The sequence below is a fragment of the Ambystoma mexicanum genome, chromosome 1q, assembly GCF_040938575.1.
Source record: "Ambystoma mexicanum isolate Mex_15411 chromosome 1q, UKY_AmexF1_1, whole genome shotgun sequence".
Taxonomy (NCBI): domain Eukaryota; kingdom Metazoa; phylum Chordata; class Amphibia; order Caudata; family Ambystomatidae; genus Ambystoma; species Ambystoma mexicanum.
In genome coordinates this window covers 130,427,688-130,454,308 of record NC_090922.1, presented here as the reverse complement: position 1 = coordinate 130,454,308, position 26,621 = coordinate 130,427,688, and the positions used below count along the sequence as shown (strand labels likewise).

At 46.1% G+C, this 26,621-nt stretch overlaps 1 protein-coding gene across 1 annotated transcript in view; it reads right to left on the bottom strand.

Moving 5' to 3' along the window:
• ZCCHC14 (zinc finger CCHC-type containing 14) overlaps window positions 1–26,621 on the bottom strand; it is a 1,189,754-nt gene that overhangs the window by 380,659 nt on the left and 782,474 nt on the right. The window contains exon 9 of the mRNA XM_069636185.1: window positions 9,760–9,851. Coding sequence (XP_069492286.1) covers window positions 9,760–9,851 — 92 coding nt within the window. The remainder of the gene's footprint in view (window positions 1–9,759; window positions 9,852–26,621) is intronic.

Genomic DNA, 26,621 nt, shown 5'->3' with positions numbered 1-26,621 from the left:
AGTTTAAAACATGTTGCAACAAAATAACACATGTAAAAGTTGTATTTCCTTTCAGTTCTGTGTAAATGTACTCAAACGGTTTTAAATAAAAACGGGTGAAATACTCTATTTGTAAAAGTCAAAGGCATAGTTTACTTAAACTAAATTGAATGGCTAAGAAAAGTGGAATGCCACCCGTGAATATCAAAGTTACACTGCAGTTGTAACCCTTCATGCAGCATACCCATTTTCTTGAGGGAACATGTATTTATGTAATCAAAATATTGCTAATAACTTTATGACCTAGGCAAGACAGGAATGGAGAGAAAAGTGGGGCTAACGCTTGGAGATCAAGGACAAGAACACAGAATTCTGACAGTTTTAACAAGTTACCAGGATAAGGATAGGATGGCTTAGAGATTGGGATAAGGACAAATACAAGACAAAGCAGACTATGGATTTCTATGGGGTAGGGATTATACTTACAGTCCACTTTTCGTTTGGGATTTTTGGACTGTCAATGGTTCTGGTCACTGCACGGCAGTGCGCCTGGCAAAGGACAGCTGGGCAAAGGACAGCTGGGCAGGGTCGGGTCACCGGATGGTAATTCCGGTCACTGGATGGCACAGGTACCTCTGGATGCCGTTAGTGGGCAAACAGATAGTGGGCAGCAAGCCAGGCTGGTTCAGGATGCTTCCCAAAGAATACCAAACCTTTCCCCTTTTTAATAGGAGATTAGTGGGTTGATTCTGGATCAATGGCTTTGCTGGGAATAGGATCAGTACTGCTTGGGTTTTGCAGTGGACCCTGGAGTAGGGTCAGCAATGCTTTGGCCTTGTAGCTGGAATCTGGACTCAGCAGGATGAATAGACCAGGAACGGAACACCAGCGCAGGAAAATCAGGAAGAGTGTGTGTCTGTGTGTTGTCAGGGACTCTTATTTATAATGCACAGTGACATCCTCCAAGTATATGGCTGGGCAGGCTTAGCTAAGCACACCTCTAACTGACGGGATTGGTCAGGGGTGCCAGTCTCTGCCTCGCTCTCAACTGGTTGGATTTCAAAGCAGGAGGGCAGATTTATGGTGTGAGTTTACAATGTTCAAAAACCTCCCACAGTTATTTTAGCCAAAACCCGATTTTGCCACAAACGGTACATTTATACAGTTGAAATCTCTTAGCAAATTATATACATAGGTTACATATTTTGTGTAGAGCATAGCACTCCAACTCTGCAATTCGTGAGACATTGTTTCACCCTTCTACTACTTTTTGGTAATTTTGAGTAAACGCTTCAGCCTAAAATTCCAAAATTTTATACACATGTGTGGATTAACATAAGGGATGCAAGTATAAGAATTTGCATTGGAATCATGGATACTTTCCTTGTAATCCCTGATTATTTGCCAATTCCATTCTCAAAGGGTCAGTGAATTTTACCATGTCTTAAATGAAAGCCCCAAAAAATCACTTTTAAACTGCAAAATGTTTACATTTTTACAAAGTCTTGCTGCAGAGATAAAAGTCTTTACAATTTTATTCATAAATAGTCTTTGGAAGCAAATGGTAGTCCTTTGTCACTCAGCCATTTTTTTTCTTTCTTCAGCTGCCACCAACTGTCATTTCCTCCAGAGCAAGGTGGGGGTTTCACATCTGGATTTAAGGTTTATTGCCCTCCCCACCCCACTTCACACTTCCTTGTCCTGGAAATCCCATTGTCAGTGGGTTCAGCCGAGACTAGATTCTGACCAACCTAATAATTATCACTGGGGTGTTAGTATCTGCTGAGAGAGGCCCTTTTGTTGGTAGCATCCCCCCCAAGCAGAAACCTATTTTTCTTTTGGAACTTCCAAAATCCAGCCAATATGGTTTAACAGTTTTATTTCTTATATTTGGCCCTGAATTAAACAAGCCAGTTGAATAAAATAACCCATGTGTGTATTTTTCCCCAGCAACAAACCCCTTCACATTGCTAGATAATGACAGGCTTTCATTCAAAAGTTTACTTTTAAAACTGGCATTTCTCTCCTTGAGTCTGCAAAGCCCATTTTACATGTGTGGTGAAAAGCTGGCATTTCTTTTTTATAAATTCGGTTTTGCATCTCCCTCTGGATTCCCACACTGTCTTGCAGCTATAGTTGTTTCCTTGTATGCAGGAGTTTTGTTTGAAGCACAGATGTATTGAAATTATTTCCTAGTGATAGTTTTGAATGCCATAGTTTTGAATGGCAAGGTTCTGAATAAAAATGCGTAAAAAAAAATGCATTTTTAAAAAAAGAAATTGTATGGGGGGGGTCCCCCATCCCCTGTTTTTTTTAACCCCTTAACACCCATTTTAGTCCAACAAAAAAAAAACTACCTACGAAAAAAATGCATTTTTTTCGATGCATTTTTTTCGAAACTTTTGTCATTCGAAACTATGTTTTCGAAACAATGCCTGGATACCATTGAAATTGACATGGCTCAGATAGCTGAAATTTCTTTAAACTACTGAGCTTTGATACATTGTAAAGAAAATGAACGCGTTTTCTCGTGCGGGAAAAGTGAAGCTCTGTTGATTTTCCTAGAGTTGATTTGACAGGGCTGGTCATTCAGAAATCATGCCCGCTTTTGCTGAAGCACAATGAGAGATACTGGGCATGGCAGAGCCTTATTAATCACAGTGGTTTAAGGAAAAACAGATGGAAATAGCATCAGAGCAGCATTTTTAAAGGTGAAAAGTTTCCTTTTAATGAATATTTTGGGCTTGCAGCAAGACAACGCTGCTTTTTCACTTTATTCCATCGGTATATGTCAGAACACAATGGCACGCTCCCTCAGTGTGTCCCCTTGTTCCATCCTGCCCCATGTATGCTTGGCAAGACGGTGCAGGCATCTTTTTGTTGTTGCAAAACGCAGTTTTAAGGTCATGGTGCTCACAGGAGCCAGCGCAACCATTTTGCTGTTTCTGCGCAAATGCAGATTGGTTTCAGCAATATTCTGTTCAGTGGGTCAATGTAGCCCACACACTACACCTACCATTGTACACCCTTAGATGTAGTGCCTGCAATATTCATGCTGTGTCTAGTGCATGTTTATGATCCCTGGAGAGATAACTGGCCTCTAGTGCTGGTATTTCCCATACTGAATCTATTTCATCCCAAAGTCCTTCCAGTTCTTTCAGGGGTCCGAACTGCAAGAGGAAATCACACCCAACTAGGATGTTGAGTTTCCCAGGCTTCTCATGCTCCCAACTATCGATCAATTCCTGTAAACGTTCTATCGTCCGCAGCTGGATCATCCCAATGGTCTTGTATATATTAAATATGAGTAGGGAGTGGCCCTCTCTGTTCTTACCCATTACCAGTTGGAGATCAGGTGAATCAAAGTCACTTTTTTCTGTTTCCCACCCAGATCCTGCTGTCACCAGGGTCAATAGCCTACCATGGCTTCCCTCTTGCGCCTTTGGCTGCTGGAGTGCTGAATGCCTCGAAGCCTTGTACCTCAATTGGTGATAGGGCCCAGGTTTCCTGGGTGCATATGATCTCGCAATGTGTCAAAGCAATCTAGTCTGCATCACTCAGATGCCTTTCTATTCCGTCAATATTCCAGGGCAGCACCCTTATTCCCATAGACGTAGTGGGACCTTCTGGCATGGGGGGGGGGGCAAGGGTGTCAACCCACCTCTTCCAACCCTTCACCTGGGGGGGGGCTAAGTTGGGACGACCGTTATTTGTTGGTTGCCCATGTATTTTCTGCTCCTTTTAACTAAGGTCCTGTCTTTCAATGTAAATTGAATATAGCCATTTTGACAAATTGGCATCGTCCCTCTTTCGCAAGAAATGATGTCTTCTCTTATAACCGAGGTACATCCTCTAACTTGGCGGACCCAGTGGATGCTCTTGTTGGCCAACATCTCTCTATTCTCAAATGTACCTGGTCTTTTTAAAATTACATGTAAAGTAAAAAGTGCTTTTAAATAGTGAATTTAGGTGGAACTATTCATTTATGAATATTAATTAAAATGATATGATGGTCAATTAATGTATTCTATTTTGATCACGCTGCTTGCTAAATATGGCTGAAGGGAAGACTATAGGTATTGTGGTAGGCTAGAAGAAGGAGGCAGACAAAGGGATGGCATTTTCTCCCGTAGTTTTCTTGACTTGCTTCAGTGTTTTCCCAATTAGTGAGACGAGCGACATGCCTCCCGAAGTCTTCTTTAGTTTCACTATTGCCTTCTCTATGCCAATGCTGTCCCCTATCTCTATGCCAATGCTGTCCCCTATCAGGTCTCCTGCTACTCCCGCTACCTTTCTCTTTATGGGTTGGCATCACTGGTTCTTCCTGGGGTCACGGCTTTCCTCTGTGCTAGTAAATGCTTGCAGTGTTTCTCAGAGGCTCCACAGAGCATTCTACTCGGCGGTCTCAGCGGCATTTGCCGACTGCATGGTCCAGCTCCTCGAAGTCACGTCACCCCCTGGGTCTTCCAGTCCTTCACGTGAGTCGGCTCGCTGCTGACTGCTTCTGCTTCACCACGTTCTCTTGACCGAGTACCAGTTTGCTTCCACGAGTTTCTCCCTCCTGGGTTTGAACTTCCCGGGCAACACCAGCGCGGCGTCTGCTTCTTCCTTCTTTAAGTCCTTTGTCAATTTGTATACTATTTGGCTGGGTCCTCCCCAGTGTAGGATCGTTGTCCTTCCTCAGTCTCCATGGAGTATTCTTCATGGTTCCAACTTTTTTGCAGTGATATATGTGTGCAGTGGAGGCGTCATCGTTATTACTCCTTCATTCTACTTCTTCCTAGAACGAGTGGATTCCAACCTGTTGGCACTCTACATATTTCCTTCACTCTTCCTCTTCTCAGTGGTTGTGGATTTTAATGGGGTAAGGGAAGAGGTGTTGCAATAGCAAACAGTGGTCTGTTCAGGTTGGAGTTCCTGAGGTAGTGATGACCTAAGGGTCTCATAGGTTAGAGTGTTAGGGAGTTTCTTCACGGAACTTGAGTCCCTATCCCCAAGAGGGGAGTCTCTCCATGTGAGGTCTCGCTTAGCGCCACGCCTAGGGGGGATGTTGCGTAGCAGCCTCACCTCCCAAGCCGCAAATGGAAGGATGCCCCTCTGGCGAGAAGTGACGAGATCCCGAGAATCGTCACAGTATTTAACAATGTTAAAATTACAATCTTTTGATGCCAAATCATTTTTAAAATACGAAAGGTTGCTTTGTAAACCAAATAGAATAAAAATAAAATAAAACATAGGAACAGTTTAACGTGTTTTCTAACCTTTTGTGTCCAACATCCACATTTCTTTTTAGGGCTGGGAAATGTACATACCTGTAATTACTTATCTGCACTCACAGTTATGCATTATGGGAACATCGTCATATTCCTGACATTTAAAATATTCTCTAGGGACAAGAGGGTCAATGATTTTCTTTTTTTGAACTTCTGTTTGTTAGGTTTACAATACATCAGTTCCACATAGGCTTAAACAAAAAATACAGCACTCAATTCAAATGAAAACATGAACGAACCAATTAAACCAAATCTTGCAATAAAATCAACTATATAATACTCAGCTAAATGAACCCCACCAAATGTCTAACCCTAAACACACAAAACACCACGAAGACAAAACACAACATCACAAGGAGAAGGGAAGTAAATGAGAAAAAAAGAACAAAAGAGATGAGAAAGCAAAAATAAATAAATAAAACAAAATCCTTATACCAATCTCCACTTGCCACCAAAATGTTCCATAAATGAGCAAATCAATCATAGAGCATCAAACGAACCCCACAGCAACAAATACTCCTTGCCTCTATTCTTCAACGAAACCTTATCATACCTAGACAACACCCTCAGGTCTATCAACCAATCTTCAACGCTTGGTTTCTTCCTAGTTTTCCAGATCCTGAGGATTAATCTAATCGCAACCATCACAGCTCTATCAATCCAAAATTTATGTTTCCTAATTTGAGCACCCCTTTCAACATGCGAGAGCAAGATTATATTCACCGCAGATCTAGGTAAATGTATTCCAAAAATGAAATGAATCCTATCTATCACCTCACACCAAAATGGCAGTACACTAGGGCATTCCCACAATAGATGTAAAAGAGTACCTCTATTCGTACCACAACTCCAACACAAATCATCCAAACTCAACCGCAACTTAAACATCCTCACAGGTGTCCAATACAAACTACCCACAATTTTCTGCCGAATTAAACGCAAGGTTAAATCTTTCCCTAGATTCACACCCACTCTCAAAATATCTTTCCATTCAACATCAGAAATGACCCTGCTAATATCATTCGACCAAGCAATCCTCAACCCACCCCATGCCAACAGGTGTTTCGCATTCATGGGCATGAAATTCATGTAAGTTTGTGCACCATACTCTTGACCATTCAATAATTTACTAATCTCCGGTCTCCTCCCAAGCGAGCCACCCGCCATAGCAATTCTATGTTCACCATCGGAGCCAATCTCAAATACCTAGCCATTTCTCTTTGACCCAGATTAAATCTATCCACCAACTCCACAAAACTCAACATCCGAGTGCCATCCAACACATCTCCCAGTTTCAAAATACCCCTTGACACCCAACTCTTCCAATGAAGACATTTATTATCAATCTTTATTGCTTCATTATGCCAAATAGAGGCATCTGCACTGAAATTGCCACAATTCCAAATGTCCCTAATACCATTATCGCAAGTTCTAGACAGCGGAAAAATCTCATTTTTTTCCCAATTAACTTTATGGCCAGACAATTTGCCAACCCCCTCAAACATCTCCCTTACCACAACACCACATTCACTTGGATTGGACAACAAAATCAACATATCATCAGCATAAGACAAAATATTAACCTCAACCTTCCCAACACTAATTCCCTTTATCAGTTCACATTGCCTAATATACACCGCAAGTGGTTCCAATGCTAAATTAAACAAAAACGGCGACAATGGGCAGCCTTGGCGCATACCTCTTGATAATTGAAATAACCTTGAGATAACTCCATTAACCAACAACCTAGCCCTAACACCATTATGAATACATCCTATCATCTTCATAAATACAGGTCCAAAACCCATCTGCAACAAAGTGTATTCCATGAATCTCCAATTGACTCTGTCAAATGCTTTTTCAGCATCGAAAAAAACAGTGATCTTGTCTGATTCCTTCCCATTATGTACTCCTATAACATCCAACACAGTCCGTATATTATCATACCCAAAACGCCCTAGTATAAAACCTACCTGAGATTCGTCAACCCTATCACCCATAAATGACTTCAATCTATTGCCCCATATTTTCGTAAAAATTTTCAAGTCTACATTCAGTAGAGAAATTGGCCTATAATTTCCACATCGCTTAGTATCCTTATTCGGCTTCGGGATCACAATGAGTAATGCCTCTTTCATTGAATCACACATCTCGCCCGACTCCATAAGTACATTGTAGACCTCACACAACATAGGAGCCAAGTCTGCTTCAAATGTCCTATAAAATTCTGAGACTATACCATCCGGTCCAGGGGATTTAACCTCTTTCATTTGCGAGATCGCCAAATTAACTTCAGACACATCAATCATAGCTTCCAGCTGATTTTTTTTATCCAAAGACAACTTGGAAAGAGTAATCTTATCAAAGAAAGCTGCTAAGCTATCATCCTCAGGCTGTACATCTTCTCTATACAAATTCTCATAAAAACCTCTGAAGTGTTCACAAATTTCTTCAGTCTTATTTAAAGTAACACCAGCTTCCGTCAGAATAGATGAAACATTTGTATCCACCGCAATTCCATTAAGGTTATTAGCCAACAATCTCCCACTCCTATCCCCAAACTCCCAAAACCGTTGCTTCGAATAAAACATACCTTTATCCGCCAAAACCTGTACATAGTCATTCACCTCAGACTCCAACTTCCTTAGGCGTGTCCTGTTCTGTACCGAGTCATTATCCGCACAGACCTTCTGCATAGACCTGATCTCTTCTTCCATCTTCTTAAGTTCTTCCTGACTTTTCTTCCTAGCATGGGCTGATCTACTAATCAGTTCACCCCTAAGAACTGCCTTAAAACAATCCCAAACAGATGTAACCCCAGCCGTACCTCTATTATCCTCAAAGAAACGAATGAAGTTCTCTAACCCCGATGTAACAGTATCATCTTTAAGTAAAGCAGCCTGCATCCTCCATCTCCTAGATCTTCTACCCACACTTCCAAAATTCACCTGCATATCAAGCAAAGCATGATCCGAGATACTTCTTTCCCCAATATTGGAGCTCTCTACCTGATTAACACCTTACTAATGAAAAAATGATCTATCCTAGAGTAAGAATTATGGACAGCAGAATAAAACGTATACTCTCTCGATCGGATGAAGTTCCCTCCATACATCGTCAAGTTCATACTTAAATAGTAATTCACGCAATTTTGCACTTATCTTCTCCCCAGAGTATCCGCAGTCAGATTTCCGGTCCAAATTATTATTCATAACTACATTAAAGTCCCCACCTAAAATAATCGTCTCACCCTCCATCTTATCTAGCAACAGGTCCAACTTGGTGAGAAAGTCAACAGTCGGCGAACACGGAGCATAGACTGTCCCAAACGTTATCATTTTCCCATCGTAAACGACATCAAGCAGCAAAATCCGTCCCTCATCATCCGTTAGTGTTTTTTTCACCGTCACCGGAAGGCTTTTCCTAAACAATACACTCACTCCCCTTGATCTTGAATCATAATAATTTGAGATTACATGCAAGTACTTTGGACTGACCAAGTAACCTCCACTTTGCTCAGTTAAATGAGTTTCCTGAAGCATAACCACATCTGCTCGACTCCTCCAAATCCGCGCCAAAACCTTGCGTCTCTTAATAGCACCTCCTATCCCCTTAACATTCCATGTTGCAAAAGTCAGCGAAGCCATAGTACAGCCCTCAAACTCAATATATCTTCACCGTGACCACAATACAGTGAGAGAATGAAAAAAAGAAAAAAAGGGGGGAAAAGGACACACATGCACACATACACAACTAAAGCATTTCACGAATGAAAAAGTCAAATATACATCGAACTTCAAATAAGCAAAAATATATACATCTAGAACATTATTCCGAACCATACCCACCAGAGATACATCCCATGCCCTACAATAAATCAAGTTAAGCATAAAAAATTCCCCATTAAGCAAACTAGTAAAGAACACACAAAAAGAACACACAAAAAGAACATATACCAAACCTCCCCAAGACACTTAATGAAGCAAAAACACTCCAAAGGAATCTCACCCCGTGTCCACATCTCTGAGCTTTTACACTCCAAAGGAGCCTCACACCGTGTCCACATCTCTGAGTTTATACACTCCAATGGAGTCTCACACCGTGTCCACAACTCTGATTTTCTAAAACCTACTAGGATACTCTGATGAAAATTCCATTATGCACAACTTAGAATTCCATGCATCAACACATTTACTGATTAATGGTTAAGGCAGCACCTCTTCTTTGACAAATAATCTTCACAAAATAGCTGACCTATAATGTGGGGTGTAAAGGACATGATGTGGACTAAATACATATGCAACAGACATAATGAGGGGTATGACTTGTTTGTGCAAGTGGATCTAAATGTATCTTTAGATACAAATCGTGTTATTTTAAGAATGAAAACTGCCCGGCATTCATATCTAACAACTGATAATTTAAACAGAACATCAATTACAAAATAACTCCTAGTGCTTTTGGGCTCATACAATTAAACTTGAAGACGCAATGTTAAAGAACTTACTTCTCCAGCTCCAACTGTGTCTTCAATTTTTTCTTTGCTCCCATGGTGAGAGACTCAAATTTATTCAGATCATCTTCAGTAAGGCTCAAAAACTAAGAATTGACAAAAGTGTGCAAGTTAGAACACCTAGTGCAATAATCAGTTAATCAATAAGTACGTTTAACATGTTCACGAATAAAAACTCACTTTCCCACAAAACTTGTACGTGTCACTGGTAGAAAGTTATGTGCACATTCCTTCCCTTCTAATCTCAAATGTAATGTCAATTTCCGATCTCTCCACCCTCTGCAACTCATCCAGAACAGGACTTGCTAGACTTGTTCTTGGCCTCAAGCCCAGGGACCGTATCTCTCTAGGACTGAAATCTCTTCACTGGCTCCCAGTGGCTGCGAGGATTAAGTTCAAAACCCTCTGCATTGTCCACAAGGCCTTCTGGGGCCTGGGGCCGAAATACCTTCAACTCTCCCTTCCTAAATATCTTGCTTCTCGAGCTCTTCGCTCATCTGCCTCCAACTCCCTCAGGGTCAGCCGCTTCTCCAAGCAAAGAGTTGGGGGTAGATCTTGCTCCGTGGCAGGGGCCTCCATCTGGAATAGCCTTCCTTCCTTCCTCCCTGAAACTTGAGGAGAACCATCTCCGGTTCCGGAAGCACCTCAAAACCTTCCTCTTTGCTTCCGCTTTCTCTCCCCCTCTCCCCTGCTAAATTCCTGATTGAAACTGCACTGAATCGGCACCGGGCAACTCTAACTGATCTCGGTCCCTGGCCCAGCCACCTTCCCCCGACACTGCCTCCCTGGCAACCACTGCACCGCGGGACTGTCTCTGTATCCCTACAACCCCCCCCCCCCCCTCCGAGCACTTTGTTCTGCACTTACCTTGCACTTGCCACCAGCTGGCCCCTTATTTATCTTATTATTCCACTATTCCTTGTACTGCACTTGCCCCTCTCCCTTGCCCCAAGCACTTTCCCTTCCCCCCTTCCAATGCACTTGCGCAATCTGAATGACACCTGGCCTAGTAAGATCGTTGTCTGTCTTCCCTATGTCCCCCTCCCTGCCTCGTCGCGCCTTGAAACACTTGTGTATAGGCGCGTTATAAATGCCATATCATATGCTTGCCTTCTATCATTCATATTCAATAGCTTTACCATGAAAACACATTGTGTGCAATCACAAAATTATCCAATTGGAAAGCCCATCAAGGCCTACAATACACAGTGTTTCTGTTGTATTCACAGAGCCCCTACGCACAGGCCAAGTGACCAGCTGTCTGGGTTTCTCTCACATACCAAATCCAATGCTGACACAGGGACTTTGAGCCATATAGCAGTGAATACCACAGCTAGATCATGGAAGGAGAGATTTAGGTGACGTCCCACACACTGCCTCTCCATTTAGGAACATCCCTAAACCTAACATAATGAAAATTAGTTCATGGAAGGCAGCTTATGGTATACACTAGAGAAGTTATTTGCTTCCACAAAGTATATCAATTGGGACTAGGCCTTAATATAACTGGGCACCGGGTTGCTCTAAATGTATCCATAGCCATTGGAAACCAAATTCTTGACCACCAAGCAATGACATTGGGGGTGGGGCTGAGGCATTTCAACTGGTGTGCAATGGTTAGCGTAACCTTCACTTGCACCTGCTTAACTAACATGGATCTGTGTGCGCTCTTTGGAGGGTTCAGTAGAGTCTATGTCACAGCGTAAACTGTCAGGCACTTGACCAGTAGGGAGAAGCAGGTCATGGTTTTAAAATGTGGTAAGCTTTACTTTAATTCCAAAAGGGCTGAACTATGCAGCATTCCAACCAAATGTGAATCAGAATATTCAGAGCTAGTAGACTGCACCAAATGAAGGATAAGGCGGAGGGCAACGCTCTTACAGAGTCAAGTGGGGTAGTCACTGATTTTCTGATTCCTCATTCCATTAATAAAATGCTTTATGGATCTTTTTTAACCTTTTCAACGCAGGTTTTTCCAGTTAATTGGCAAACCAATTTTCTCAGTGCAAAGAGCAACTAAGCATGTTCCATTGATATTCCCTCGTTATTGGTCCCCATCACTCAGTGACGTGCCGATGCTAAGTGTGCTGCATAAAGTACAGCTCTATGCTAGGGACTGCAAGACCTCATTTTCAGGAGCAATACCATGAGCGTTTTACCCAGGACTCCAGGGATAATACTGACCCAAATCTACTGTAATTTATTATGTTGAATAGCCCATATTGTCTTATCTGGAAAGCAGAATAGTAAGAATTGAAACATTCATAAAAGTCTTGGGAGGAGAGTCATCTTGGCCACCTGAATTCTCCCAAAGAAGAACCAATTACTTACTTATCTGTAAAGGTTTTTCTGATGGACGTTTCTCCCCAGGATTTCTCAGCTATTATATCCATCTTCCAGCGCAGCTGCTGTTTCTATCGCCGGGGAGTGCAGTGCAGCACCACGTCAGGTCTGCACGACAACCCAACGTGCTGGACATGACTTCAGGGCCAGCAAATAAAGAGGCTGTGCACACTGACCTCAGTTCAGCCCTTTTCCCGTAGCCTGTGATGTTGAGGCACTGCGGAATTAAAGCGTAAGGCTACCTGTCAAAAGGGGCAGGTAGGGAGGCTTTGAGGAGAAGTCTGTGGGAGGAACACCCATCAGAAAGAACATTACTGATAAGCATGACATTTGTTCTTCAAATGGACTCCTTTCTCCCACGGATTCCTCATCTAAGATAGCCTCCCAAAGCAGTTCAAATACCTGTAGGAGGGTGGATAGAGAGGTCACAAACCAGAAAACTCTGCAGGATACCTCTATCAAAACAAGCGTCTTGATCGACCATAGAATCTAAACAGTAGTGTTTAGCGAACATGTAAAAGGAAAACCACATAGCTGCTTGACAAATGTCCAGGACAGGCACTCCACACTGCAGAGCTGAAGTGGTGGGCAATACGGAGTGTGCTCAGAGTTCTTCAGGAACCACCTTACCAGCCAGATCGCAGAATTCGAGATGCAGAGAACAATCCACCTTGATGGGGTCTGTTCAGTCGCAGCCCCGTCAGTACGGGCATAAGCATAACCAACGAAAATCTGGTAATCTTATCTGGCCTCTTGTCCGAGAGATGTAGTCGCTGAGGGCCTGCATAGGGTCCATTCGATGGAAACGCTCCTCTGCCTTGGAAGGGTGAGGTGGAGGAAAAAAGACAGAAAGATGGATTTTGAGAGAGAGAAATCTGAGACCACCATCGTAAGGAAGGAGGGTCTGTCTAACTATCAAGGTTGCCTTTTCCTTGCAGAAAACCAAGTAGGGAGGTTAACAGACAACACCTGGAGCTCACTCACCCATCTCGTGGAAATAATGGCAACCAGGAAAATCACCTTAAGGGTGAGCGTTCTTAACGAACAAGAATGAAGAGACTCAAACAGAATGCCCATTAAAAATGTCACTAAATGTATATCCCACGCCTGAACAACAAACTGGTGTGGGGGAAACATATTGGAAAGACCCCTCCGGAATTGTATGGCTGTGGGGATCATGAAGGAGCGCTGCTACAGAGTGCTCTTGAAGACCGAAATGGCGGTAAGATAACCCTTGACAGAGAATCTGGATTAAGAAAAAGGGTGCAGATCCCTTTCCTGGCACCAAGCCGAAAGCTTCAGCCACCTGAAAGCTAGACAATTTGGTGGTGAGTACATCCTACTCCTTATAATTCAATCTTTCAGCAGCCAGGTATGGCATGAACGTTCAGGTTGTGGAGATTCGGGTGCAGGACCCGACCCTCCAAGTGGGATAGGTCGTCTGTCCTCTGCGATAGTCACCATGGAGGGAGACTGCCATGTCCAACAGCTACGGGTACCACGTTTTCTGGGCCCAATTCAGAGCAATTAAGATTGTGGACCCAAGCAGGTGAAGCCTTGTGAGAACAAGCAGTACGACAGATTGGCAGGAGCGCATAGAGCTGATTGAAGTCCCACTCAACTGTCAAGGCGTCGCCCAGAGTTCCCCGACTAAGGAATTTCCTAGAGCAGAACCACTTGTGCTTCCTGTTCACACTGGAAGTGAAGTGATCCACTGGAGAAGTACCCCAAGGGGAGAAAATCTCCTCCAGAACTTCTTGGCAGAGCTCCCACTCGCGGGAGGGTGAAGACTGTCTGCTCAGAGCATCCATCAATACGTTCATTCTTACTGGCCAGGTGCGCCACAGTGAGAGACACACTGTTTTCCAGAGCCGAGAACCACAATCTCATTGCTTCTCTGAACAGAATCAAGGATCCCACACACCCTCGCTTGTTGGGGTAATACATAGCCACTGTGTTGTGTTTGGACTAACACTGTTGACTTTCACAGAGGCGAGAAAAGCAACCAGGGCCAACCGGATCGCTCTCAACTAAAGCAAATGGATGTGCTCCCGGGAGGGCAGACACTGTAAGGTCTTGAAGATGAGTGCCCCAGCCTTTCATGAACGCATCCGTGACCAGGGTTACCTGGGTCCAAGGTTGATGAAACAATGTCCTCAGGACGTTGTCCTTCACAGACCACCAGTGCAGGTCTCCAGACACTCTTTACGAGACATGGCGAAGGTCTGATGTTTGTGTACGGTTTCCCGGTCTTCTGTGCGAAGAGTATCCTTAGGAACCATGGAATGGCTCCACCTTTTCCACTATGACTCGTCCTCCACCCGTTTAAACCACAGGCAAAGGGAACGACCAAAGTGCCAGGTGCAACTTATCGGTTGCATTCTTTTTCATATAGATGGTTACCTGTCCTCCCGTTCTGTCTAGCCAGAATCATCCGGTGAGGAAATCCTGTTTGATTCACAGGAAGGTTATAAGAATAGTGATACCATCATGGAAGACTAGGCTTCTATTTCACTTTTCTTATCTCACGGCTTGAAACACATGAATTGAGAATAACAAATATAGAATTTTGGAGTTGGAAAACAAGGCTCTCAACTAGTTAATACAAGAAGTAATCTGCGCATGTGTTTTAAGAGTAGAACTCATGGTGCGAGAGCGTAAACAAAAATAAACATGGCAAAACAACCCACCCTTTCTACCTGTGTAAATTCCTAAGAAACTGGAAACAAGGTGAATCGGGTCGGCAGGAATCTCATAGGTCGTAAGCAGTTTGTGAGACAACTACCAGGCGTTTCTCTGCTTGCTTTATGCAAGTTTCTGGCAAAATACAGAGTCATCCTACCTTTTCCTGTCGGCCATCTTGTAAAACACTAGACCTACACTTTCCGTAAGGGAACTTGTCATACAAGGCGGCCATATGTAATTCCATTGAAACAACATGGTAACAGTAATTGTTTCTGGAGCCTTTCTGAATGGAATAGATAACGGAATTGGTTCTAGGATACTCGTAGACGATGACTGCACTTCTGGTAGCCCCCCCGATAACGGCAGGTCCGTGAAGGCTGCCATAACCGCTCAGGTAACAAAAGGGATGTTTGTGATGGACTCGTAACAGCTGGCCCCTGAAACTGCAACCACTGAGCTCAGAAGCCCCTGCGAGACCTCATGCGGATGGGGCCTCTGGCATTACAAGAATGCAGGAGGCTATGAGACCCAGTAATAGAAGAGACAGATGCCCTCCCATCTGAGGCGAGTCACCACCACTGCTAGCAGCTGGGTGAAGAACCTGGGTGTTGAAGAAAGACCGAACAGCAGAACTTTTAATTGGTAATGATTATGCCCCATTTTTTATCTCAGGTACTTCCTGTGCTTCCTGTGGATGGGAACATGGAAAGTAGGTTGCCATTTTACTAGCCACACACTGCCATCTTAGGCTGCTCATTTTAAAGCTAAGAGACACTTGCATTATACATACGTGTTTATTCAAGAAGTGTGCACATGATCACACAAATAGCAGTGGGAAGGAAACTATGCTAGGTTGCTTGTGAATGTCAGCCGGGCCTTGGTTGCCAGCACTGATAATGCAGGAAGCAACCTCACATGAGCAGTTAGTGTTTGCTGGGAACCAAGGTTGTTCACGTTTCTCTTAAGATAACGAACCCAAGGAGGATGACCGATTCATCTCCGCTTTCAATCTATTTCCAAACATATAAATGTTTTATGAGCAAAGGAGGTTGGTATGAGATAGATACATTTTTCTTTCATGCAATTTCATATTTCTGTTTGTAGCGTTTGGCTTTAAAAGCCAACTGGACAGTAAACATATTGCATATTATTCTAATCATCAACGGTGTGTGTGGACCGCATTTGTAAAACAAGAATATTCGCCCTTCTCCTAAAATTCTAGCCAGACATGAGAGGCAGCATACCAATGTCGGGGTGAGTCTCAATCTGCTGCCTTCCCTGTCGCCGATGTATGCAATATTTTAGCCCCTGCTATCTGATCTAACACACTCTCTCATGTCGAGGGGAAAGCCTGGGCTTGAAATGAGAAATTGTTAAGTCTGTTAATTATGTCCTAGGTTTGCACAGTTGTGTTGCTCCGTGTTTTCTCTGGGGCGTTGTTGCCACCCCTCTCTCTTAGCTTTGTCAGAGGCGATCTTTGCAGATATCTTTCCCCAAGTATGGGCAAAACTACACAGTCGCATATATGGTATGCTTAGTGTGCCGTTGATACTCCTGCAGGAAAAATGGAGACAGACCATGGGAATTCAGTAAGGTTTGTTGCTAAATGTCAAAGATGCTGCAGCCGGCCAGGGGATTAAAAAATTCCCACAATCGGGGACCTTTGATCAAGACCCATTGAATTCTGTCTGTGTCCTACTGGACTCTAAGGGATTTAAAGCACACCAAAAAAAAATGGTCAGTTTTTGCAACTTGGACTAAAGAATCTGCATATAAGACACAGCAACTCTTAGAAACACACAGGGAAGTAAAAATAAAATTAGAAAAGAAATTGCACGGCCAAAAAAAGTGCTAAAACTATGCTCTTTACCCGGTTCTCACACATTAGTCCATCTCCTACAAATAATGACCCACTGCCAATACATGACCCCCGGCGGTATGACTGAACCCGCCTCCTCCCTCAGTTCCACTAGTTAATCAATCCCAACCGACACTATTGCCCCAAAGAGAAGCAGTGTTACCGGATTCTATGATTCCTACTCGCACTTATTTACCATAAGCTTTAGGACGGTAAAAAGCTACTTGAGGAGCCTGTATAAGGATGGGGTGTCCACAATGATTCACTGACAATTGAGGGAGTTTAGGATGAAAGGGCACAGCCAGCCATATCAGGATTGTGAAATGGACCTGCGAGGAGCAGTAATAGCAGTGGGGGAGAAAATATAAGTTACTCACTGTAGTGACTAACATACTCCTAGTCCTTAGTCCCCTTTCCTCCATACTGCATGGGCTGTCCCTTCAAAGGGACGGGAGACAGAACCTTTTTCACCAGAAAAAACCTTCTTCCCCTTTAAATTTAGAGGCACGCAGGGGTGCGGCCCACGGAGCATGCACTGCCCTGACTCCACCCTCCGGCGCACACCTCAGTCCCCATTGACGCGTCGACCATACATTTAACATTGCCTAATGACACCAGTATTATTAGAGGGGAGGTTGGTGGGATGTATGGAGGAAAAGGGACTAAGGACTAAGAGTACGTTAGTCACTACGGTGAGTAACTTATAATTACTCTTACGTCCCGCCCCCCTTTCCTCCATACTACATGGGCGATTACACTGAATGTAGCCCCAGGGTGGAGAGGAGACCCTCCTTAAGCAAATAGGTTCCTGAGAACCGCCTGTCCGACCGCTGCATCAGATCTAGAGCCGGCATTAAAACAGTAATGCTTGCAGAAAGCCGAGGGAGTGGGCCAAGTGGCCGCCCCTGCTTATGACACGACAAGGGTCATGGCGTTAGAATGCGATGGCCGTTGACTTGGTCCTGACTGCGTGGGCATGCTTGTTGGCTGGGAGCGGCTTGTGCTGGCCCTCGTACGCTTCTTTGATGGCCAAGACCATCCAGCGGGATATGGAGGTCTTGGAGGCCTGATATCCTGGTCTTGAGCCTCCGAACGTGAAAAACAGGGAGTCTGATTTGCGGAGGCCGTTGGTCCTGCCGATGGTCCTGCCCAAGTAGAATTTCAGGGCACGCCTGATATGCAGGCAGTGCAGTACTCTCTGTGCTTCATCCTTGGGATCAGGAAAGAAAGTGGGAAGGACTATTTCCTCGTTCAAGTGGAAAGCAAACGCACCTTGGGCAGAAATGCTGGGTGTGTCCGCAGGAACACTTTGTCCCTGTGAAATGTGGCATTTGGCTCCGAGGCAACCAAAGACTATTTCGCTGACTCTACGAGCCAAAGTGAGGCCGACTAGCACGGCCGTCTTGATGGTGACCAGCCTGATGTCTGCGGATGCCATTGGTTCAAACGGTTTGTGCGCCACAGCGCCCAAGACTATGTTGAGGTCCCACACAGGGTGCAGCCTCTTGACGGGCGGATAGAGCCTTGCGAGCCCCATCAGATGTTTCTTGATAGGATTGGAGGAGGAGAAGATCCCCTCCTCCAAGTTCCTGTAAGCCCCCAATGGCTGCGAGGTATGTACGGTAGGTGTCCACTTGCACCCCAGAGTGGGCGAGGGGCGCTGAGAAGGAGAGCACGTCGTCCAAAGAACATGCCAGGGGCGATTTCCTTGTAGTCTGCCCAGTGGCAGAATCTGGCCCATTTACTCTTATACTGGGCCCTGGTAGCCTTGCTCCTTGCGCCCTGTATGATTTCCAGATTAGCCTGTGAGAGGCTGAGGTGCCGCAGCGTTACCTGCTCAGGTACCACGCTGTGAGGGCTAGTTTCTGTGGGGCGGGGTGGGCCACTCGGGAGGGGAATTGGAGGCACATCCGAGAGGCTGAGCAGCTCCGAAAACCATGGATTGGCCGGCCACCATGGAGCTATTAGAATGATGTGGAGTTGGCGAGACTCCTTGATCTTGCAAATCACTCGGTGAATCAGCAGAGTGGGCGGGAAGGCGTAAGCGCTCATGCCGTTCCACTGAAGCCGAAATGCGTCGCCCAGGGAGCTGGGGCCCGTCCCTGACAGGAGGCGAACTGAGGGCACTTCTTGTTGTGCCAGGTGGCAAAGATTTCCACCTGGGAATGACCCCACCTGCTGAAGGTCTCCTGAATGACTAGGTTGTTTAGCTGCCACTCGTAATTGTCTGCTCCCAACCTGCTGAGCCTGTATGCCTCCAGGTTGGCTTCCCCCGGGAGGTGGACCGCCGTGAGGTATATGTCGTTTTCCAGGGCCCATTCCCACATGCTGATTGCCAGTCTGCACAGGGGGATCTGGTGCCTCCCCGCTTGTTGACGTAGTACATGCTGGTCGAGTTGTCTGTCTGGATGAGGACAACCTTGCCCCCGAGAAGTGGTAGGAATGCTCTGAGCGCTAGCAAGATGGCGTTCAGCTCTAACCAATTGATGTGGTGTTCCTGCTCCTGTTGAGTCCAGGTGCCGTGGACGGAGAGATTGTCTAGGTTGGTTCCCCAGACCTCGAGCGAGGAGTCTGTGGTGATGATGGCGGCCGAAAGGTCTTGCACGTCCGTAGGTTGCAGTCCCTGGAGCATCATGTTCGGTCCGCGTGGAGAGATGGAGGAACGTTGATCATCTCGGATTGGGAGCCCTGCTCCGGGTTCCATGATGCCGTGAAGTGCAGGTGAATCCTCATCCTCAATCTCGTGTGTGGAACGGCTAAAAGGACCGCTGCCAAGAGACCAAGGAGATGCTGGTACCACCAAGCCGAGGTCACCTCTCTGCAGAGGAAGTGGGAGGTGGCCCTCTTGATGGCCGAGATCTTGTCCTCCGAAGGAAATACCTTCTCGGAGCACGTGTCCCAGATGAGGCCCAAGAATGTCAGTCTCCGTGGGCTGCAGCTGCTACTTCTTGAGGTTGAGCGAGAAGCCCAGATTGTGCAGTGTGTTCATAAGGACATGGGAGGAGTGGTGAACCGCTTCCGGAGATGTAGCCCCGACGAGCCAGTCGTCGAGGTATGGGTAGCGGTGGAGGCCCTGCGCTCTGAGGAGGGCAGCCACCGTATTCATTAGCCTGGTAAAGACCCTGGGGGCCGGGTTGAGGCCAAAAGGGCGGACCTTGTATAGTAAATGGTAGCCCATGATCCTGAACCATAGGAAAAAACGATGGGGCTGCCAAATCGGGACGTGTAGGTACGCGTCCTCCAGATCCAGGGAGCACATCCGGTCTCCCTTGCACAATGTCTCCGCTATAAAAGCGGGCATAACCATCTTGAAGTTTTGTAGGGGTAAGGAGAGGTTGATGGTGGAAAGGTCCAGCACAACTCTCGGGCCCGCCTGGTTTTTCTTCTGAATGGCGAAAATCCTGGAGTAAAAGCCCAAGCCTCGCTGGGAGGCTGGGACTTCCTTCACTGCCTGGCTCTCTACGAGCGACCGGATCTCCTCCAGAAGAGTTGCTGTCCCAAACTGAGGGAGAGGAGGGGAGGAGAGGCTGGAATGGGTCCAGGGGGTCCACCATATTCTGGTGCCAGAAATGTGTATGTGGAGCAAGCCTGCCCCCCACTGGAGACACGTGGACCCCCGCAGGGGCGTGTCATGCCTTCTTTCCCTCTGAGGTTGTTGCGGAGGAGGGGGACTGGAAAAAGACCTCCCCCCACCCTCCCTTTTTTGTTGCTTTCGGCGGTTCTGAGATGGCGAGCGGTCCGGCTGTCTGGATCTCCGTTCCAGGAAGCCGCGGTATTCTCCATAATTACGCCCCCTGTCTGAGCGCTGCTATGACTGGGTGTACGACTTGGGCGTGGTCTTTGTCAAGATGGATAAAGACTTGGCCGTTTGTGAGCTGTTTTTCTTCTTGTCCAGCTCTTCGTCCGTGGTTGAGTGGAAGAGGTGCCCCCCGCCCCCTCCTCGAACTGAAGATCTAATATGCGTTCCTGGACATCCGGGTTGAATTTCATCACCCGGAGCCAGGCTGCCCTTATGTCCGTGGTGATACAGATGGCACAGCCAGAGGTGTCAATATGGACCACTGTAGATTCCATGAAGTCCTGCGCCACCAGCTTGGCCTCAGCCAGTCCCGCCTTAAAATGTGATTGGCTCTGCGTAAGGAGTTCCGGGAGGAAGTCTGCAATTTCCACTCATTACCTTTGGTTAGCGGCAGCCAGCATGGCATCTGCGTTGGCCTGACGAAGTTGCAAAGACGCGTTGGAATAGAGTTTCTTTCCGTATGCCTCCAGGATCTTCTCCTCCTTGCCTAGCAGCGTCGCAGAGGAGGAGGCTGAGGAGGACTGAGGCTTGGAGTATAGTGATGCCACAGCGATCACCGAGGAGTGTGGCTGAGGATGGGCCGAGAGCAAGAGTGTATCCCCCCTCCATCTGCCTGTACTTGGCGTCCAGGCATCGATTGACCGTGTAAGGTTTTCAAACACTAACCTGCTGGTGCAGCAATCAACGAGGCAGTTGGGGAGCCCCCTAGGGACCCTGACACCTCCCCTCTCCTGATTAGGAAACAAGTGGTGGTGTAAGGGATCCCAGGGAAACCCTCCTGGGGGAGAAAACCCTGCCGGAACGGAGATGGATCCAATCGTCCTCGGTACGTCGATCTTCAACGTGGGAAGGATTCTATTTGCAGGACTCTGTCTGCTTCTGTATTCTAATTTAAACAAACAGGGTATGAACTGAAATATTATCACGGAGAAAACAGATAGAAGTGAGAAAAGAGCAGTACCGAGCGGGTTGGATGGAGGAGGAGTCTTGAGGAGTCTCGGAGGTCGGGAGAGGGAGGCTGGAGACGGACACAAGTCTGTAGATATGTAGATAGGTAGGTAAAGAGAAAAGGTAAGTTTAAGGACAAGGATGTAGGTAACATGCACCCTAGCTGCGAACTTACGGAGCGTCTGAGGAGAGAAGCGACGCGCTGAGCTGTGGTTCTGCAGCACCATATCCGGGATCCTTGGAACAGCGCGGTGACGTCAGAGGACGTCTGACCGAAGACGGGAATACTGCAACGCTACCCGTAGTAACAGGAGCCATGCTGGGAGAAGGAAACAAGGACAAAGTCCGCATTCTCCAGCGCCGCCAAAGGGAGCCGCGGCGCCAGCGAGACATGACAGTATGCCCCCCTCCAAGGGTCCCCCCACCGGGTTTGTCGGGGTGCAACCTATGAAAGCGGCGAACAAGCAAAGGTGCGTGGACAGCAGAGGCTGGTTCCCACGAACGGTCCGCTATAGTATACCCCTTCCAGTGGATCAGATATTGAAGTCGACCATGATGATAACGAGAATCACAAACACCGGAGACTTCGAATTCGGGACCATCTTCAGTTGACACAGGTGGAGGACAGTCCGTAGAACGACCGAATCGATCTGGAACATGGAGCTTGAGTTGGGACACATGAAATACTGGGTGAATCCGGGACCAAGATGGAGGAAGTTGCAATTCAAAGGCTAGCGAGCCCTTCGACCTTAAAACAGTAAAAGGTCCAAAGAATTTAGGAGACAATTTAGACGGAATCAAGTGTCTAGGAAGGAATCTTGCCGAGAGCCAAACCAGATCCCCCGGAGTAATCTTGGGTGATGGTGAACGATGCAAATCCGCAAAGCGTTTGGAGCTTTCCTGAGCTTCTAGCAAAGCAGTCCTGGCCAAATGATGTCCCTGATGGATGTCCCCCATAAGGGCGTCGGCATCTGGAAATGCCGAAGTTTTGAGAAGGGAGGAAGGAGAACAGGAGGGATGGTATCCATAGGTACAATGAAATGGACTTGTCTTAATGGATGCATGAGGAGCGTTGTTATAGGCAAACTCTGCCAAGGGTAACAGTTCCATCCAGTTATCTTGAGCCGCAGACACAAAGCAACGCAGATAAGTTTCCAGGGTTTGATTCAGACGTTCGGTCTGTCCGTTAGTTTGAGGATGGTAGCCTGAACTTAAAGCTCTTTTAATCCCCAAAGCGGAACAGACCTGCTTCCAGTATCGGGAGATATACTGCGAACCTCGATCGGACACTATACTGTCTGGAAGACCATGCTGAGAAAATATGGTATTGATGAAGCGTCTGGCCATTTGTGAGGCAGTTGGTATGGAGGGCAAAGCCAGAAAATGGGCCAATTTGGTAAAATAATCGACCGTTACCATAATGGTGGTACAACCTTTAGACGTAGGCAAGTCGACAATGAAGTCCGTAGAAATCAGTTGCCAGGGACGGGTAGGTATTTGTACTGTTGCCAGTTTCCCCAAACGGTTTGCTGCGAGGGGTTTTGGCTTGGAGGCAAACCATGCATGATGAAACATAGTCTTTCACGTCCTTTCCCAGGGTTTCCCACCAAAAATGCCTTAAAACAAGCTCCCGAGTACTGGCTATCCCGCGATGTCCGGCCATGACAGAATCATGACACATATGCATCACTTCAGTACGGAGTTGGAGAGTAGGGACATAGACTCGATGGTTCTGATAATAGCATCCGCCTTCAAAGGAGAGACCCCACTTTCCCATTTGAAGACTGATAGAATCCTTGATGAGACAGGTTTGGGATGCAATTGAGTGAAGGAAATCTTGGACTCCCGCAATAAATGTAGCCCGAGGAAACAGTTTTTCGGTCTGAAAACCAGGTTTGCATGTTGGATCTCTGCGTGATAATGCATCGGCTTGTAGATTGGTGTTGCCCGGAATGATTGTGAATGTTATGTTGTAGGGAGAAAAGAAATGTGCCCATCTAGCTTGCCGACTGTTACGGGTTTCTGCGTACTGGAGGCTTTTAAGATTTTGATGATCCGTGCGTACTTCGATAAGATGTTGGGAACCCAATAGGAGATGTCTCCATTCCTGAAATGCTCGTTTTATGGCCAATAGTTCCTTCTCTAATACTGTGTAGTTGATTTACGAGGGAGAGAAGGTTTTAGAAAGATAGGCCACAGGATGCTCTAATCCAAGTGCCTGAGTCTGTTTCAATACGGCTCCCAAGGCGAAGTGAGAGGCGTCTGTTTCTACAATAAAGGGTAGGCTCTGGTCCGGAGTTCGTAAGATTGGGGCTGACGTAAAAAGAGTTTTCAAAGTGTCAAAGGCAGACTGAGCTTCTATTGTCCATTCGAAAGTCTTCCCCTTCTTAAGCAGCCTTGTTAGAGGTAAAACAACAGAAGAAAACCCTGCAATAAACTTCCTGTAAAAGTTTGAGAATCCCAGAAAACTTTGGAGTTCTCTGACGGTACGAGGTGGAGACCATTCTAGAATTGCTGTTACTTTGCTGGGATCCATTGAAATCCCAGAGGAGGACAGGACGAACCCTAGATAAGTAACTGTAGTCTGATGAAATTTGCACTTTTCTGGTTTACAGAATAGGTGGTTGTTCCGTAATCTGTGTAAGACTTGACTCACATGTTGGTGATGTTCTTTTGGGTCCTTGGAGTACACCAGGATGTCATCGAGATATACGACTGTTGTGTGGAGAAGGAGATCAGAAAATATATGGTTGATGAATCTCTGGAAAACAGCAGGAGCATTTGATAAACCAAAGGGCATCACCCGGTACTCGAAATGACCAAAAGGGGTGCGAAAGGCTGTTTTCCACTCATCCCCCTCCTTAATCCTGATGAGGTGATAGGCTCCTCTGAGATCTAGTTTAGTGTAGATTGTGGCTCCCTTTACGGCCTCCAAAATATCAGGGATGAGTGGCATCGGATAACGATCCGGAATGGTGATTTTGTTAAGACCCCGATAATCTATGCAGGGCCTTAATTCTTCTGTGTCCTTCTTTGCTATGAAAAACAACGATGCCCCTGCCGGAGAGATTGATTCCGTTATCAGACCGTTCTTGAGGTTGGTATCCAGATACTGTCTTAAGACCGATTTTTCCTTCTCCGAAAGGATGTACATTTTACCGAAGGGTATGGGTTGTGAAGATTCAAGTCGAATCGAACAATCGTCTCTTCTATGAGGCGGAAGGTCCGAGAACTGAGAAGAAGAAAAAATGTCCTGGAACTCCTCATATTCGGGAGGAAGAAGACTGATCTGGTCCACTATTTTCTGGGATCTTTCAGGAGGTGAAGGAGGAGTAAAGAATCCTACAGAGCTGTCAGCCAGACAGTGTTGAACACAGTGTTCTGACCCCAAAAAGATAGAACCAGCTGACCAATTTATGAATGGATTGTGTAGCTTTAACCAGGGTAATCCCAAAATGACGGGATAGTGGGCGGCCTTAATAATGTCGAATATGATCTCTTCTCTGTGGGAACCGATAGACATCTTTAAGGCGAACGTTTGTTCCCGTATAGGTCCTGAAACTAGAGGCGTGCCATCCACCCCTTCAACAGGTATGGCAAAGGCTTTGGGAGAGCGAGGTAAATTCTGTGATTTAGCCCACAAATCGTCTATGAACAATCCCGCTGCACCGCAATCTATCAAGGCGGGTACCGTTACTACGGTTCTATCTGGTAAGGATAGAGAGACCCGTAAAACTACCATGTCCAATGATGGAGGAATCAGGGTTGGAGAGTGGGAACCAGCACCCGCTGCCCCGACCGTTGTTCCCTTTGCGGTTGGGGTCTGGCGTTTCCCGAACGTGCTTGCCGTCTAAGAGGAGCAATAGGGCATTCTTGTACTGTATGAGAGGAAGAGCCGCAGTACATACATAGCCCTTGGTTTTTCCTGCGAGCCCGTTCCTCTGGAGTAAGAGGTCCCCGAGTAATTCCCACTTGCATAGGTTCATCTGAATTAGTGGTTTTAGGAACTGAAACTATGTCTGGCCCAAAGTGGTGACTTCTCCCTTTCTTCCTTTCCGCTTGTCGTTCTTGTAGCCGATAGTCTAACTGCATGGTGAGGGAGACCAATTCCGCAAGAGTATTGGGCCTAGAGATCCGCGCGAGTTCGTCTTTTAACTCTTCATGAAGCCCCCTTCTGAACAAAGTTATCAGAGCGTCATCGGCCCAAGAGGTGCCGGCCGCCATTTGTTTGAATCGAGTGATGTATTCTAGAATACCTAAGGATCCTTGCTTGATATCTAGCAATTTCTCCTGAGTGGAGACATGGTACTCTTTTCTTGAAAACATAGCCTTCAGGCTGGCAGTAAAAGCGGGCACTGAATCAAGAATGGCGTTATTAGAAGTTACAATAGGGGTGGCCCAAGCTAGAGCAGGTCCTGTTAGATGGGTAATCATGTATCCTACCCTATCTCTATCTGAGGGAAAAAAAGATGTTTTAAAAGCAAATTGCACTGTGCAAGCGTCCAGAAATTCCCTTAGTGATTGAGGATTTCCGTCATATTTCCCTCCTGGTAATGGACCCGGAGGGATTTCCGAACTTGTGGGAGGCTTCACTGACATTTGCTGTTTCAGATAAGCGTTCTCATGTTTCAAGGCTTGTACCTCATGGGACAAACCTTGTACCACAGTCGTTAATTGCTGCACCTGGTCTAACGCTGCTTGCAGCGTTGTCATGATCAGAAATTTATCTTTCTTTTTTACGGGCGTCGCTTGCTGTAAGGTTTTCAAACACTAACCTGCTGGTGCAGCAATCAACGAGGCAGTTGGGGAGCCCCCTAGGGACCCTGACACCTCCCCTCTCCTGATTAGGAAACAAGTGGTGGTGTAAGGGATCCCAGGGAAACCCTCCTGGGGGAGAAAACCCTGCCGGAACGGAGATGGATCCAATCGTCCTCGGTACGTCGATCTTCAACGTGGGAAGGATTCTATTTGCAGGACTCTGTCTGCTTCTGTATTCTAATTTAAACAAACAGGGTATGAACTGAAATATTATCACGGAGAAAACAGATAGAAGTGAGAAAAGAGCAGTACCGAGCGGGTTGGATGGAGGAGGAGTCTTGAGGAGTCTCGGAGGTCGGGAGAGGGAGGCTGGAGACGGACACAAGTCTGTAGATATGTAGATAGGTAGGTAAAGAGAAAAGGTAAGTTTAAGGACAAGGATGTAGGTAACATGCACCCTAGCTG